Source organism: Monodelphis domestica, chromosome 1 (assembly GCF_027887165.1).
Source record: "Monodelphis domestica isolate mMonDom1 chromosome 1, mMonDom1.pri, whole genome shotgun sequence".
Classification (NCBI taxonomy): domain Eukaryota; kingdom Metazoa; phylum Chordata; class Mammalia; order Didelphimorphia; family Didelphidae; genus Monodelphis; species Monodelphis domestica.
In genome coordinates this window covers 757477519-757491177 of record NC_077227.1, presented here as the reverse complement: position 1 = coordinate 757491177, position 13659 = coordinate 757477519, and the positions used below count along the sequence as shown (strand labels likewise).

The window sequence follows — 13659 nt, the reverse complement described above, 5'->3', positions numbered from 1 at the left end:
AAGGAATGATCTGCAGTCAGGGGGGTTAGGGCAACTCTGTCTCTCTCTGTCTCTGTCTCTCTGTGTCTCTCTGTGTCTCTGTCTCTGTGTCTCTGTCTCTCTGTCTCTTTTCTTTCTCCACCCCCACCCCCCATTTTAAATCAGGCCTCAGCCTCTATGCCGTTCTAGCTCTCTCCTCCCAAGCTAGGCCAAGCCTTACTTCTCTTCAGGGGGTGAGTTGAGGGACTCGAGGCGCCAGTGGCTAGGGAGGGGAGCTGGGAGACAGAGGGAAAAGCCGAGGCCCGGTCCAAGGCGTCTTGTTCCCGTAGGTCTCTTCTTTGGATCTGCTCCGACCCTGACCCCGAGTCCCCTGCCTAGGATGCAGCCCGAGGAAGCTGGGGGCCAGAGAGGCTGGAAGGGCCCCTGCCTGTGCCCGCCACCCCCTTCTCCTGCTGTATAGCAGCAGCCCCCGGTGGCTTTGCGCGTTTGACCAGCCTAGGGAGCTGCGGGGCTCCGCCGGAGCTGAGGCGGGTGTGCCCCCACACCCTCCCTCCCATCCCGGCTCCTTCCAAACTAGCCCCAAGTCCAGTTCTCCCTAGCCGCCCAGCGCCCTGTCTCCCAGGGGTGTCTGAGGCCGGCCCCGCACTCCGGCCTCGGAATCAGATAAAGGCGCGGCAGCCCCCAAACCAACCCGCATCCCTCCAAGGCGCTCTCCCCTCGGAGAGGAAAGCGAGCTGGAGCCTGTGTTTAGTGTCCGGCCTCCCGTTCCGGAGGGGGGATTCTGCTTGGGCGGGGGCCTCGCGAGTAGGAAAGGAAGGCCTGGCCCTGTATTTACTTGCAAAAGCAGCAACCCATTACAGGCAGGGCCGAGCACCGGGGGCCTAGCCCTAAGGAGCCGGAGGACTTTGGGCAAGCCCCTGCCCTCTCCCGGCTCTGCGCACGGCTCTGGCCCGGAAAGTCCATGGTGACGGAGATCTGGCCTGAGGAGAAGCCGGAGCCCCTCGGGCTCTAGGAGCTGGGCCCCTGGCCCCTCCCTCGGCACCGTTCTGCCCACACTCAATTAGCCTTGGCATTTCTGGAGCCGCATTCCTGAGGCCCGCAGAGCCAGGTGAGCCAGCAGCTCCCCCAGACGCGGGAGGCCAGGCAGAGCTCGGTCCAGCATCTCCCTCCCCCAGCCCCAGCCCCAGCCCCAGCCCTTCCAAAACGCCGGCGAGGTTCAGTAGCAAGCGGACTCTGGCACTGGCGAGGGCGCCCTTGTCCCGGGAGCGGCCTGAGGGGCAGGGAGTGAGCAGGGATCGTGTGTGTGTGTCCGTGTGTGCGTGTGCGCATCCCAGCTGGGCCGGGCCTCCCCTCTGGCACCCCGAGGTCCCGGGCCCAGGCCGCCGCTGACAGCGCGCTGGCTCGCTACCTGCAGCCGCAGGCCTCCACCACCATGTCCTCGTACTGCTTGTAGACGACGTTGTTGCCCGCGTCGATGTACAGGATGCTGATGGGGCTGAGCTTGGCCGGCACGCAGCAGCTGGGCGGCGCGGCCTCGGGCGCCATGGAGTTCATGAGCGTCTGGATGATGGCGTGGTTGGTGGGCTCCAGGTGCGAGCGCAGCGGGAAGTCGCACACGCCCTCGCAGTGGTACGCCTCGTAGTCCAGGGGCGCGATGATCCAGTCGTCCCAGCCCAGCTCCTTGAAGTCCACGTGCAGCCCTTTGCGGCTGCAGCGGCTCCGGCCCTTGCGGCCGGGCGCCCTGCCCAGGCCGGGGCTCCCGCCGCCCCCTCCGCCCCCGGGGCTCGGGATCCCAGCCCCTCCGGTCCCGCGGCTAGCTCCGGCCCCGGCCCCGGCCCCGGCCCCCGGTGGGGTCCTCCGCTTCCTGCGTCCTCCAGAGGGCCCGGGCCCCGGCTGCTCCCGTGGCCGGCCCTTGGCCCGCAGCTCCTGGAAGAGGTTCTCCTTCCTGTGCGCGCGCGAGAACACCACGAGCAGAGCCCTTTCGTGAGGCGCGGGCCGAGGCTCCGCCGGCGGCCCCAGGCCCAGCAGCGCGGGTGCCAGTGGGTGCCCCGACGAGCCGCCCACAGCACGCAACAACAGGCACAGGGGCCGCTCGGGCTGGTGCTGCCTCACGGCGTCAGCCACATCGAAGACTTCCCAGCGCGCCGCGCCCTGGGGGCTGGCGGCCCGGGAGGCCAGCAGCCGAGGCCCGCGCGCCGCGCCTGGGCAGGTGGACAGCAGGAGCAGGGCGAAGGGCGGCCCCGCAGCCTGCCCCAAGGTCGCCGCCGCCGCCTCTTCCTCCTCCTGTCTGGCCTGCCGCTGATCTCCCGGGCCCTCTGGCGCTCGGCGCAGGACCCGCAGCTCCGCCGACACCACCTCGTCGGTGTCTGCCAGGCTGGACACGTCGAACAGGAACCGCTGGCCAGTCTCGGCGGAGGCTTCGTCTGCAAAGGAGAGAGGCATGAGGGCCGGAAGGCAGCGGCTCGGCTCTCCCCTCCCCCCCGCCCACCACCATGGATGGGTTAGAAGCCCCATTCTCAAATCGACCAGCTCGGTAAACTGAGGAAAGCAAAGCAGGAACCCTTCCTGACTGCGACCTCGCCGCCTACACCTTCCCTGAAGCAGAAAAAGCTCCGGCACGAAACGAAAACCCTGCAAGCCTCGGCCGGCTGGCCGGGAGTTTCGGGCATCCCGGAGGGAGGGAGACTAGGCGAACACCGCGCTTGGGCGAAAAGAAGTCCCGACTGGGGCCTAGGTTAGGCCCCGGACACAGGGAAACCGGCGCCTTAGCCCTGGTTTCCAGTCCACTGGCCGCTGGTGTCCAGCATCCCGGGCTCCCTCGGCGGGGGCTGGAGCTGCTGCAGGGGGCGGGCCCAAGCACTGCCCGGCCAGGTAAGGAGAGGACCAGCGGAAGAGAGAGGGTGTGTTGTGCGGCTCCTTCCCCTGGCTCAGCCGGCCGCGGGGAGTCTGGGGTCCCTTCGGCAGCATCTCAGCCACTGCTTCTCTTCGGTGGGGGAAGGGGGAGGCTGGAGCTCTTCAGAATAGCGAAAGGGGGGGGGGGGAGCCTAAGAGGAATTCCTCTCGGAACTGCAGCTAAGGCGAACACGGAGGAGCTCATATGGTTTCAGTTTGCCCCAAAGGCAGGGAGACTGCAGGAAGTTTGCCTGCACCGTGGCATTCAAGGCCCTGCACCCTACCATTTGGCCCAGCGCTGGAGATGAGGCTCTTTCTTCAGGAAGGCAGAGAGGGAGGCCGGCCCCTCGGCCACTGCTGCGGGGCGCAAGGGTCACAGGCGAAATGGCCTCTTTCCTCCTTCCCCCTTCGGGGCCTCCTCTCCCAAGCAAGACCCCCAAAGGGAAGGCGAGCAGGGAGGAGGGAGCCAAGAAGCCGAAGGAGAGGAGAGAGGTTGGAGAGGGAGCCTGTCTTCTGGCCAGCTAGTTCCCTTGCGAAGTCGGAGCCCTGGGCCAGTCACTGGGTGCGAGCTGGGCCCCTCCTGGGCTCCTCTTCCTGTAAAATAACGGGGCTGCTGCTGGGGCTTTGGAAGGGCCCTCTGCTGCTTCTCCAAGCCGGCGGGAAAGAACAGGAGGGGGCAAGGAGAAGCCCGCCACGCAAGGGGGCACCTCGGTCCGCCCTGACACCAGGGGCTTTTCTGGGAGTCCCGGGCAGGGTAGATATCTAGCTGGTCATCGATAAAGCCCCTCCCTCCCCGGGAGAACTTCTCCCGGCCGGGCTCCGATGGCGGGGAGCCCGGTGTAATTTAGCAGCCTGCTCCAAGGGGGACAGGGCCTCTCCCCGACTGTGCCAAGTGAGGGAGGCCGAGCTCCGAGAACCGGGCAGGGCAGGGCAGGGCACGACCCGGGGCGGCAGGCACTCAGCCCGACCCGGCGGCGGCGGCGGGGGGGAAGGAGCTCAGAACAGCTCCGCGATGGCTGGCTTTCGCTAGAAGCGAGAACCTCGGCGGGCCCTTCTTCGGCGGCTCCAAGGGCAGAAGTCCCCAGCCCCGACCTGTGGCTCTGCAGCCTGCCCCTGCTGGAGCCGCCCTCCCCGGCTGTCCCGGGCGGCTCTCCCGCAGAGGCTGGGGCTGGAGGGAATTAAGAAGGACTTTTAGCGGAGTTTCCGCCTGAAATTAGTTACATCGCTCCTATCTGTCCGCCTTAATGACTTCAATAGAGATTAATAAGGTCCAGATGAGACCCCGCCGTCTCTCCCCCTCCCCACCCGGTCCGACTCAGCCCCCGCCCAGGGTGCGCTGAAGCTCCAGGGCTCGGGGATGGGACAGAGGGGAGAGCAAGGAGGCCAGGGTCCGAGCAGCTCGGGTGGAGGAGCAGCGCTGGGCCTGGGCAGAGAATGGCAAGGGAGGATGCTAAGCTACCGCACAGGGACCCTCGGGAAGGGAACTCCGAGCTCTTAGCTTAGCACTCCGGCGCTACGGTTCTGCGGTCACCCCTGCCTGACCCCAGTCCCTCCTCTCCCTCCCCTCTTGGCATCCTGAGCACGAGTCTCGGCCCTCGGAGTCTATAGCCTCGGGAGTCCTCTCTTTGCCCGGGGAACCCGCATTTCGTGGCCCAGCCCGAGCTCCACTCACTGACCCTCGCACCCAGGGGCCCGAAGCTCCCTTCAAAGTTTCCCCTAGACAAGCCCCTCCCCCCACTCAAAGAAGGCCTCCAAAAGCCTTCCGGGCAAGGGTGAGCCTGTCTCCACACAGTGCGCTCAGCAGGTCCCATCTCCGGCTCCACACAAGTGGACGGGAGTTCAGCTGCCCTTTGGAGGCCTGAGGCAGGGGGAAGCCCTCCCTGGCCCTTCTCCCCGACCTCACACGCACACATCTACACCCCAAATGGAAGGGAGCCCACTGCCCACCCTTCGGAAGAAGCTCCATATTTGACTCCGGGCCCACGCTGGACACGCACGAGATTAGGGCAGAGGGAGACGTCCGGCCTCCTGGGCTCTACTGGGGGCTGACCGGCCCGAAGAAGCAGCGGGACCTCACACGCACACGCATACACACGCACACACCCAGAGCCCCGCAGACGGCAGGCTAGAGCTGCTCAGGGAGTGGGAGCGGCCGCCAGCCTGGAAAAGGTACCTGGGGGTGCCTGGTCAGTGAAGCCGGTGACGGTGTCAGCGAGGCCCCGTTGGTGGGCGCCCTCGGACTCGGAGACGCCAGCGGCTTCGGGAGCGAGCTCCCTGGCGGACAGGCTCCGGTAAAGGGCCAGCATGAACGGGTGCGGGATCACCGAAGGAGAGGAGCCATTTCGAACGAATCTTGGCACTCTGGCCGCTGCCTCCGCTGGCCACGGCGACAGGGGGGTGGCAGCCTCGGTAGGGCCCCGTCTAGCCTGGCCAGTGCCCCGGGTCCTCGGCACGACGGCCGCCTCCAGCCCGACCCGGGGGCGGCAGGCACTCAACAGCCACAGGCAAAGGGCCACCGCAGCAGCAGCGCCCAGGTCCATGGGCGCCTTCTGGTCCCGCCGCTGCGCTAGGCGCCCCGCGCGCTCCTCTCTCCGCCTGCCGCCTACTCCTCCTCCAACTCCTCGGGCTGAGCAACGCTCCTCTCTTCTCTGTGTCTCTCTGTGTCTCTCTGTCTCTGTGTCTCTGTGTCTCTGTCTCTCTGTGTCTCTGTCTCTGTGTCTCTGTCTCTGTCTCTGTCTCTGTGTCTCTCTGTCTCTGTCTCTCTGTCTCTGTCTCCGTCTCTCTGTCTCTCTCTCTCTCTCTCTGTCTCTCTCTCTCTCTCTCTCTCTCTCTCTCTCTCTCTCTCTCTCTCTCTCGGCCTCAGCGCCTCCCTCTTCTCTTCTAGGCGGGTCTCAGTCTGGTCTCAGCAGTCGGTGCGCTGGGCTGCGCTGCGCACGCGGTAGGCTAGCGGGTTTGGTGAGTCGGGGAACTTCCCCGGCGCCTTTTGAAGGTAGTGTTGAAGGATCAGGGAAGTTTGCTGAGCGACCGCTGCCCCCCGCCCCCCGCCCTCCCCCAACAGCGCCCCCTGCCTGAAGTTCCGCCGCTGCAGCCCCCGCCCCGCCAACAGCCCCGGCTCCGCAGCCCCCCTTTGGCCACACTCTGCCTGTTCGGATCGGTCACTCCCTCACTCCGCGGCCGCGACAGCCTCAGCTTCCGCAGCAGCCGCCAGGCAGCGCCACGGCGGCAGCCGCGACCTCCCGGCCTCCTCCGTGCCCTCTGCCCAGTGCCTGGCTCCGCCGGGAAAAGACGAACCCACCCCCGCCCCCACAGCCCCACCCCCAGCCCTTGGCCCGGTCCAGCTGGCCCCTCCCTTCCCTGCGCTGAGCGTCCCGGAGCGCCCCGCCTGCCTCCGCACCTCGCGCCTCCTCCACTGGGTCGAGAACTCTGAGCACTTTTACGCACGAGTCTCAGAAGCGCTCCCCGTGCTCGCCCGAGGCCTGGAGCAGAGCCCAGCTTCGGCCGCAGCCTCGCGGGTGGAGGGGGGGAGGGGCGGAGAGGAGGAAGGCCGCCAGGAGATCGACTGGATGCGGCCAAGGGGAAGGAGGTGAGGGGCGGAGGGAGAGAGAGGAGGGCGAGTCCAACAGACAGAAGCCGAGAGAGCGCACGGAGACTGGAGAGAGCCGGAGAGCGGGGTGGGGGTGGGGGGGCCAATTGGAAGGGAAAGGAAGGAAGCCAGGCCCTTCGTCGGAAAGGCGGCCAGAGGAAAGGGAAGCCAGGAGAAGCGGCGGCCCGGAGGGGCCTTGGGAGGGCTCGAACGCCCCGGGCGACCCTCTTCACGGGGAAGTTCTGTCACCTGTCCCGCTCGGACCCCCGTTTTCTCACCTGTAAACGTTGGGAGGGGGGCCAAGGTGCTGCCTCTCCCCCAGGCGCCCTGCCACCTGAGCCCTCCGGCCGGCCGAGGCGCGCCACCAGTCAGGATCCTAAATCAGCGGGGATACTGCTGCCCGGACGGACAGCGGTCGGCCCGCCCTCCCTCAGAGAGGGGCACCCTGGGGCGCAAGGCAACCAAATGGTGCGGGCGCCGCATTCTAATTCTCCCAGAGCTGCACATGGAGTCCGGGGCCGCTGGAGCCCCTTCCCAGCCGGGCTCGGGGAGCGCAGGACTGGGTGCGGCATCTGTCGGGGTTGGGGAGCAAGGCCAGCAGCCTCGGCAGGCCCTATTCTTCGAGCCTGCCCAGAGAGAAGGGTCTGGGAGCCGTCGGAGCCCTCTGCCCAGCTGCGCAGTCCGGGGCTGAGAACAGGCGGGGCGAAGACAAACTTCCCGCCCGGGTGTCGAGCTCTCCCCTCCTCCCTGCAGCGTGGGGGCTGGTCTGCCGCAAGGGGCCAAGTCCACGCGAGCATCGAACGAGGCAGAAACGCTGGGAGGGCGTCCCGGCGCCGCCTTCTCCTGGGGCTGAGCGGCTGGCTCTCCGGCAAGCCCTCCGGCGCGCTCAGGGGTTCAGGCCTCCTGGCTCCTTGCCCGTGTCCAAGCATCCTCAGTCTGCTGCGGTCCGGCCGGAGTCACCTTCTGCTTCGGGCAGAAGAGGAGAAAGCTTAGGCGGAGAGCAGTGGCTGGGCCAACGCAAGGCCGGATGCAGCAGGAACACGCACTCACGCCCTCGGAGGCCAAGGTTGATCGGAGCCTCCCGCACCACCTCCAGGGGCCGGGAGACCGCCCTCCGCTGCCCCAGGGCATAGGCAGGGCTGCTACATTTCGGAGTGGCCGCAGCCAGAAGCCGGTGCCTCCCTGCCGGGGCCCAGTGGCCGAGCTTCCGTGAGCTGCTGCTGCTGCTGCTGCTGCTGTCTCAGGGCTGCAGGCTTCCCCGCCTGGGCCGCGGCCCCTTCCCTCAGCGCTGGTCCTCAAAGCAGCAGCCGCTTGGTATGTGGCTCGACTGGATCCCAAGGGAGAGCTGCCTGGTAGTCCCTGGGGACTTTACCCCGTGCCTCAGCTTCTCCATATGCAAGAGGGACCCGATTGGCCCAGCTTGTTTCTAAGGCCCCTGCCTAGGAGCCTGCTGTGTGGACCAAGCCAGGACAGCGGCAGATCCCAGGGCTAAATGCCTAGTTTCTCGGGCCCTGCAGCTGGAGGGGGCCAGGAGGGGGTTCGAGTTAGGGCTCCGGTTAGAGGTAACCCTAACCCTTAGGCTTCCAGGCACTCCTCTGGGCCTGCACCCCACGGAGAGCCAGCCAAGCCTGAAGCCTAGCCTCAGCCCAGTCCAGCCCTGCAGGGTCCTGAGGCCAAATCAGCTCATCCAATGGGAATGCAGAAGAGGGGGGGGGAGGTCTGCCTTGTTCCCACCCTTGTCTCCATCCCCAATCCCACTGATCCTTCGGCCGTCCTTTGGCCCTTGGGAAGCTTTTCCCAGACTCCCTGAGGATCCTCCTGAAGTGCCAAGAACCCCTGAGCTGAAGGGTCCGCAGAAGGGGGGGGGGGGAGACAAGCTGCCAACACCCTGCCCTAGCCAGGTAGAGAAAAGCAGCGGAGGGGAAGGAGCCTGGAGAGGGAGATTTGGGCCCCACATGAAAATGAGGAGGGAGGGGCAGCTAGGCTCCTCAGAGGACAGACAGCCAGGCCTGGAGCTGCCCCAGACAGATGGAAAAGATGGGGGAAAAGAAAAGAAAATGAGGACCCAGAGGCTTCCAGGCGTGGGAGGCAATCAGTGAAAATGCCAGGAGTAAGGAACTCGAGCATCTTCCTGAAATAGCAGAGAGATGGGGGCTAAGTGACTCCAGCAGGGTCAAACAGCTAGGAAGTACCTGAGGCTAAATTTGAACCCAGGTCCTTGGGACTCCAGGCCACTGTGCTACCTCGGTTCCCTGGGAGACCTTGTTAAAGGATCGTAGGGTACGGGGGGGGGGGGGGTGTGGCGGCGGAGGGAGAAGGTGCCTGGAAAGGTAGAAAGGGGCCAAATGCTGAAGGGCTTGGAATGACAAACTGAGGATTTGAGATTTGAGACACATCAGAGGCTCAGTCTGACACCTGAATGGAGGATGAACTGGACTTGGCAGAGACTTGAGTCTGGCAGCCCTGCCCCCCCCCCCAGCAGTGGCAGAGGAGAGAAGGGGGCATATGTGGAAAGAGGGGACCTCGGCCCCAGGGAGGAGGGCATTACATTGCCAGGAAGAGGGGCTTTAGACAGGTGAGCTTAGCAGACACAAAGACAGCCCCCCCCCCCCCATTTCCAGCCTGCCTTGACAGAGTGGCCGTGCCTTTATTCTGTCATTCAGTGCTTAATCCCCGCTGCCTTGGGAGTGGAAAGAAGGTCCTTGGCATGAAACTGCCCACTGAGTCCCTGGCTGAGCCAGGAATGAACGGAGGCTTCCAGGGAGGGAGAGGGGAGAAGAGGGACCCTCCCCACAAGAAGCTGCTTAGCTTTTCCCTTTGACCTGCCAGCCTGAGGCTCGCCTGCGTCTGGGCAGCTATAAAGCTCCCAGAAGTGTTGCTTTCCCACAAGGCCCTTCGGCAGTGCTCAGAATGCGGTGACAAATGAGCCTGACCAGGAGCTGAAGATTCAAGGCTGCTCCTTCTGGGCTGGGAGCTTCCCGGAGCTGGAGCTGTGGCCAGCCCTAGTCGAGCTCTGACTCAACGGCACTTGCCCTGGGAAGGTGCTGAGGGGCCAGAAGCATCACAGCCCTCTGTCTGTCCAGAGGGAGTTCGCAGACTCGGAGGTCCACCCATCCCTCCGACCCTGTAGCTCTGACGGGCCCTGCTGGAGGCAGCTCGCCCCGGCTGCCGGGAGTCCGTTGTGACGGTTCGGCAGTGTGAGCTTTCAGCCCGTGCTTGCCAAGGGAGCTGGAGCAGTCCTTTTGCACCTTGTCTAGCCTGAAGAAGTACTAGGGAAAGGGATGATAGTGCTGGTTAAGCGCATGTGTGTACGTGCGCGCGCGCATGTGTGTGTGCATGTGTGTGCATGTGCATGTGCGTGTGTGCATGTGTGTGCGTGTGCATGTATGGTGCGTGTGCGCGCGTGTGTGTGCGTGTGCATGTGTGTGCGTGTGTGTGTGCATGCGTGTGTGGTGCGTGCAGGATGTCTGTGACTTTAGGAGTAAAAAAACATTCCAAGGAAGGCCTGGGCAGTCACAACCAGGAATTGCTCAGAGCAGGGAGGGCAGTCAGTCGGTCTAGCCTTGATCTGGGGCTTCCAGTGGGTCAGCCGTAGGGATAAGCTCTGGTGCCCAGAGGAACAGGGAGCCTGAGCCCAGCTCCAGCTGTCCACCTGCCCTGAGACAAGCAGAAGGAGACCAGCGAGGAGCCATCCCAGGGCCTTGGGATTGGAGTCCAGTTTTGTCCTCTTTCTGAGCAGCCAGATCTCCCAGAGTGGAGGCTGCCCTCCCCCACACTTAGATCTCCCAGAGTGGAGGCTGCCCTCCCCCACACTTAGATCTCCCAGAGTGGAGGCTGCCCTCCTCCCCAGTTAGATCTCCCAGAGTGGAGGCTACCCTCCTCCCCAGTTAGATCTCCCAGAGTGGAGGCTGCCCTCCCCCACACTTAGATCTCCCAGAGTGGAGGCTGCCCTCCCCCACACTTAGATCTCCCAGAGTGGAGGCTGCCCTCCCCCACACTTAGATCTCCCAGAGTGGAGGCTGCCCTCCCCCACACTTAGATCTCCCAGAGTGGAGGCTGCCCTCCCCCACACTTAGATCTCCCAGAGTGGAGGCTGCCCTCCCCCACACTTAGATCTCCCAGAGTGGAGGCTGCCCTCCCCCACACTTAGATCTCCCTCTGAGATCAGCTTCCACTGTCTCCAGCTTAGTCCTCCTTTGGAGGCTTCTTTCTTTAGCCCATTGTCTCCTTGAGGAAGGGAAGGCAGAGACCAGCCTCCTGCTTTGCCTCTCTGCATTCTGGGTGTTTAGCAAAAGATCAGGCTTGTTGACTTGAGTTTCTAAAGCCCGGGGGAAGGGGCCCCAAGGCCCTTGGCATGTTTAAGGTGCCCCTGTTAAACACAGACTCTGGGACTATTCCAAGCATCGGCCAGTAGGACCCAGGACATTCATCCAGAGGCTGCAGGGCTCCTCCTCCCCAGGCCCTAAGGACCCCCAGATGGCCCAGAGCTTCTAGCCCTGTTCAGCCCCGGGCAGAGGTGGAGGCCCTTAAAACCTGCCAGCCAAATGAATTGAATAACTTGAATTAGAGACCCAGGCAGGAGAAAGGAGGAAAACAGAAGCAGGAAGAGTTACCTGGGAGGTACTTGATCCCTTCTCTACCTGGCCAATGAGGCAGGTCTGTACAAATCGACCTCAGAGACTGTCTCCCCCAGAAAGCCTTCCTTGCTGGCCTTTACCCGGACCCCTCGCTTCCTCCCCTGCAGCTCTGGGACATACCCTGATGCTTGCCAGCTATTCTTTGTCCAACAAATTTGACCAAGAGCTGTGGGGAGCCAGGAACTGTGCCCGCCAGCAGAACCCAGTCCCTGGCATCCAAGGGGTGCTGGGTGGTAACTGGGTGATGGTGGAAGGAAGAAGGAGCCAGGCCAGAGGAAGAGGTAGGCTCAGAAACTGGGCAAGCTCCCAGGCCCAGGGTTAGAGACTGTGAGCACCAAACTCTTAGAGACTCTGCCTTGACCCCAGCCTAGGTGGAGAACCCTTCCCAACACCGTGAAGATTGAGACAATTGGCCTACATACCAGCCAAAGCAGGAAAGGGTACCCTGGGGTGGCCCCGAGGGGTAGTAGGCAGAGCCTCCTCCTCCTCCTCACTCAAGGAATGATCTCTACAAATTCCAGATGCTTGGTTCCTGCAAGTTGCCCCAGGCAGAATTTCAGCAGGCCTTTGAAGTGTCCCTCATCCTCTCCCTGTGAAAAGCCCCGGCTGCTTCGGGTTACCAAGGGCAACAGTCCTGGCATCCTCCTGGTCTCTGGCCCAAGCCTTCCCACATGGCTGATAGAGGAAGCGAATGGAGAGAAGGAAGAAGGGAACATAGGGAGGAGGAGGAACTAGATAGAGACCAAAGAGAGAGAGAGAGAGACAGAGAGAGACAGACAGACAGAGAGACAGAGAGAGAGACAGAGAGACAGAGAGAGAGGGAGAGAGAGACAGAGAGAGAGGGAGAGACAGAGAGAGACAGACAGACAGAGAGAGAGACAGAGAGAGAGGGAGAGAGAGACAGAGACAGACAGAGACAGACAGAGACAGACAGACAGAGACAGACAGACAGAGAGAGAGGGAGAGAGAGACGGAGAGACAGAGAGAGAGACAGAGGGAGAGAGAGACAGAGACAGAGAGAGAGGGAGACAGAGAGAGAGAGACAGAGACAGAGAGGGAGACAGAGAGACAGAGAGAGAGGGAGAGAGAGAGACAGAGAGAGAGACAGAGAGAGAGGGAGAGAGAGACGGAGAGACAGAGAGAGAGACAGAGACAGAGGGAGAGAGAGACAGAGACAGAGAGAGAGACAGAGAGAGAGGGAGACAGAGAGAGAGGGAGACAGAGAGAGAGAGAGACAGAGAGAGAGAGAGACAGAGAGGGAGACAGAGAGACAGAGAGAGAGGGAGAGAGAGAGACAGAGAGAGAGACAGAGAGAGAGGGAGAGAGAGACACACACAGAGAGGGAGGAAGAGAGAGAGAGGAGGGAGGAAGGGGAGGAGAAAGAGAGAGACAGAGAGGGGGAGGGAAGGAGAGAGAGAGGGACAGAGACAGAGATAGAAGAGGGAGGGATAGAGGGAGGAGGAGGAAGAAAGAGAGGCAGGTGAGAGAAGAGAGTGAAAAGAGAAGGTAAAGGAAAGAGAGGAAGGCAGGAAGGAAGGAAGGAATGAAAGAAGAGAAGGAAGGAAGGAAGGAAGGAAGGAAGGAAGGAAGGAAGGAAGGAAGGAAGGAAGGAAGGAAGGAAGAGAAGGAGGGAAGGGAGGAAGGAAAGAATCAAAAGCCTTTTTCCCTGGCCTAGGAAGGATAAACTGGGACTATGGAGAAACTGCATCCATGGGCAGGAAAACACTTCCATCTGCTGTTCACTGGAGTTATAGCAGGTCCTGGGAGGGCCTCCAGCACTTAGCTTAGTGACTGAGCAATCCCTCAAGGGAACAGGGTAGAGAACATCTCATTCAACCCATTCATTTCATAGAAGGGGAAATTGAGGCTCAGGGGAGGGGAGGGGCTTGCCAAAGGCCGCAGCACTAGCAAATGGTCCACATGGCTGGGCTCAGAGTCTGTGGCGTTGGGCTGACTGAGAGGCAAAGCTGGTCTTCACCGTCCTTAAAGGGTGGCCTGGAAAATAGGGGAGAGAAGGAGCAAGAGCTTCCATGGAAGCCCCCCACAGGTAGGTGCCCTGTGGCAAAGATCCCTGAGTGCTCCCAGGCCAGGGAGCCTCAGCAGTCAGCCCAGAGAAAGGAGAGTGAGACCCTCTGTGCGTGGCCCATGGACACACCCAAGGTCTCCGCGTGGGGAGCTCATGCCAGGGACCTCTGTGGCTCTAGGAACCTTCAGAGGGAGCTCTGGCAGAAGCCCCTGATCTGCTTGCTGGCTGCTGGGGCATCCAGGCTCCAAGATGTCTGTCTCTTTCTCTGACTTGCTCCCCACTCTGAGCTCCCCAAGGTTCTGTCCCCCAGATCCCTCTGAGAGAAGGGCTGATCCACACCCCAACTCCCTGAAACCCATCGTCTTGGGGAACTGCCTGGAAGGGGGGGTGGAGAGGCAAGTGAAGTGGTCAAGGCAAACGTAGATCAGACACGCCCTGAACCTCAGTCTGCCTGGCTTTGGGGTTGGCTCTCTAGTTACCTGATCATTTTACAGAGGAGGCAACTGAGGCTTGGAGTGGACTCATCCAGGCGCCAGCTTCAG

General features: G+C 62.9%; 1 protein-coding gene across 1 annotated transcript; it reads right to left on the bottom strand.

Annotated features, from left to right (window-relative positions):
• Positions 1–1155: 1155 nt before the first annotated feature.
• On the bottom strand, positions 1156–5886 carry GDF7 (growth differentiation factor 7). The gene is made up of 2 exons (XM_001370621.4): positions 5045–5886; positions 1156–2402 (listed from the first exon to the last, which is right to left on the bottom strand). The coding sequence occupies exons 1-2, from the start codon at positions 5409–5411 to the stop codon at positions 1384–1386; spliced, it is 1386 nt and encodes a 461-aa protein (XP_001370658.2). The 5' UTR covers positions 5412–5886; the 3' UTR covers positions 1156–1383.
• Positions 5887–13659: the final 7773 nt, after the last annotated feature.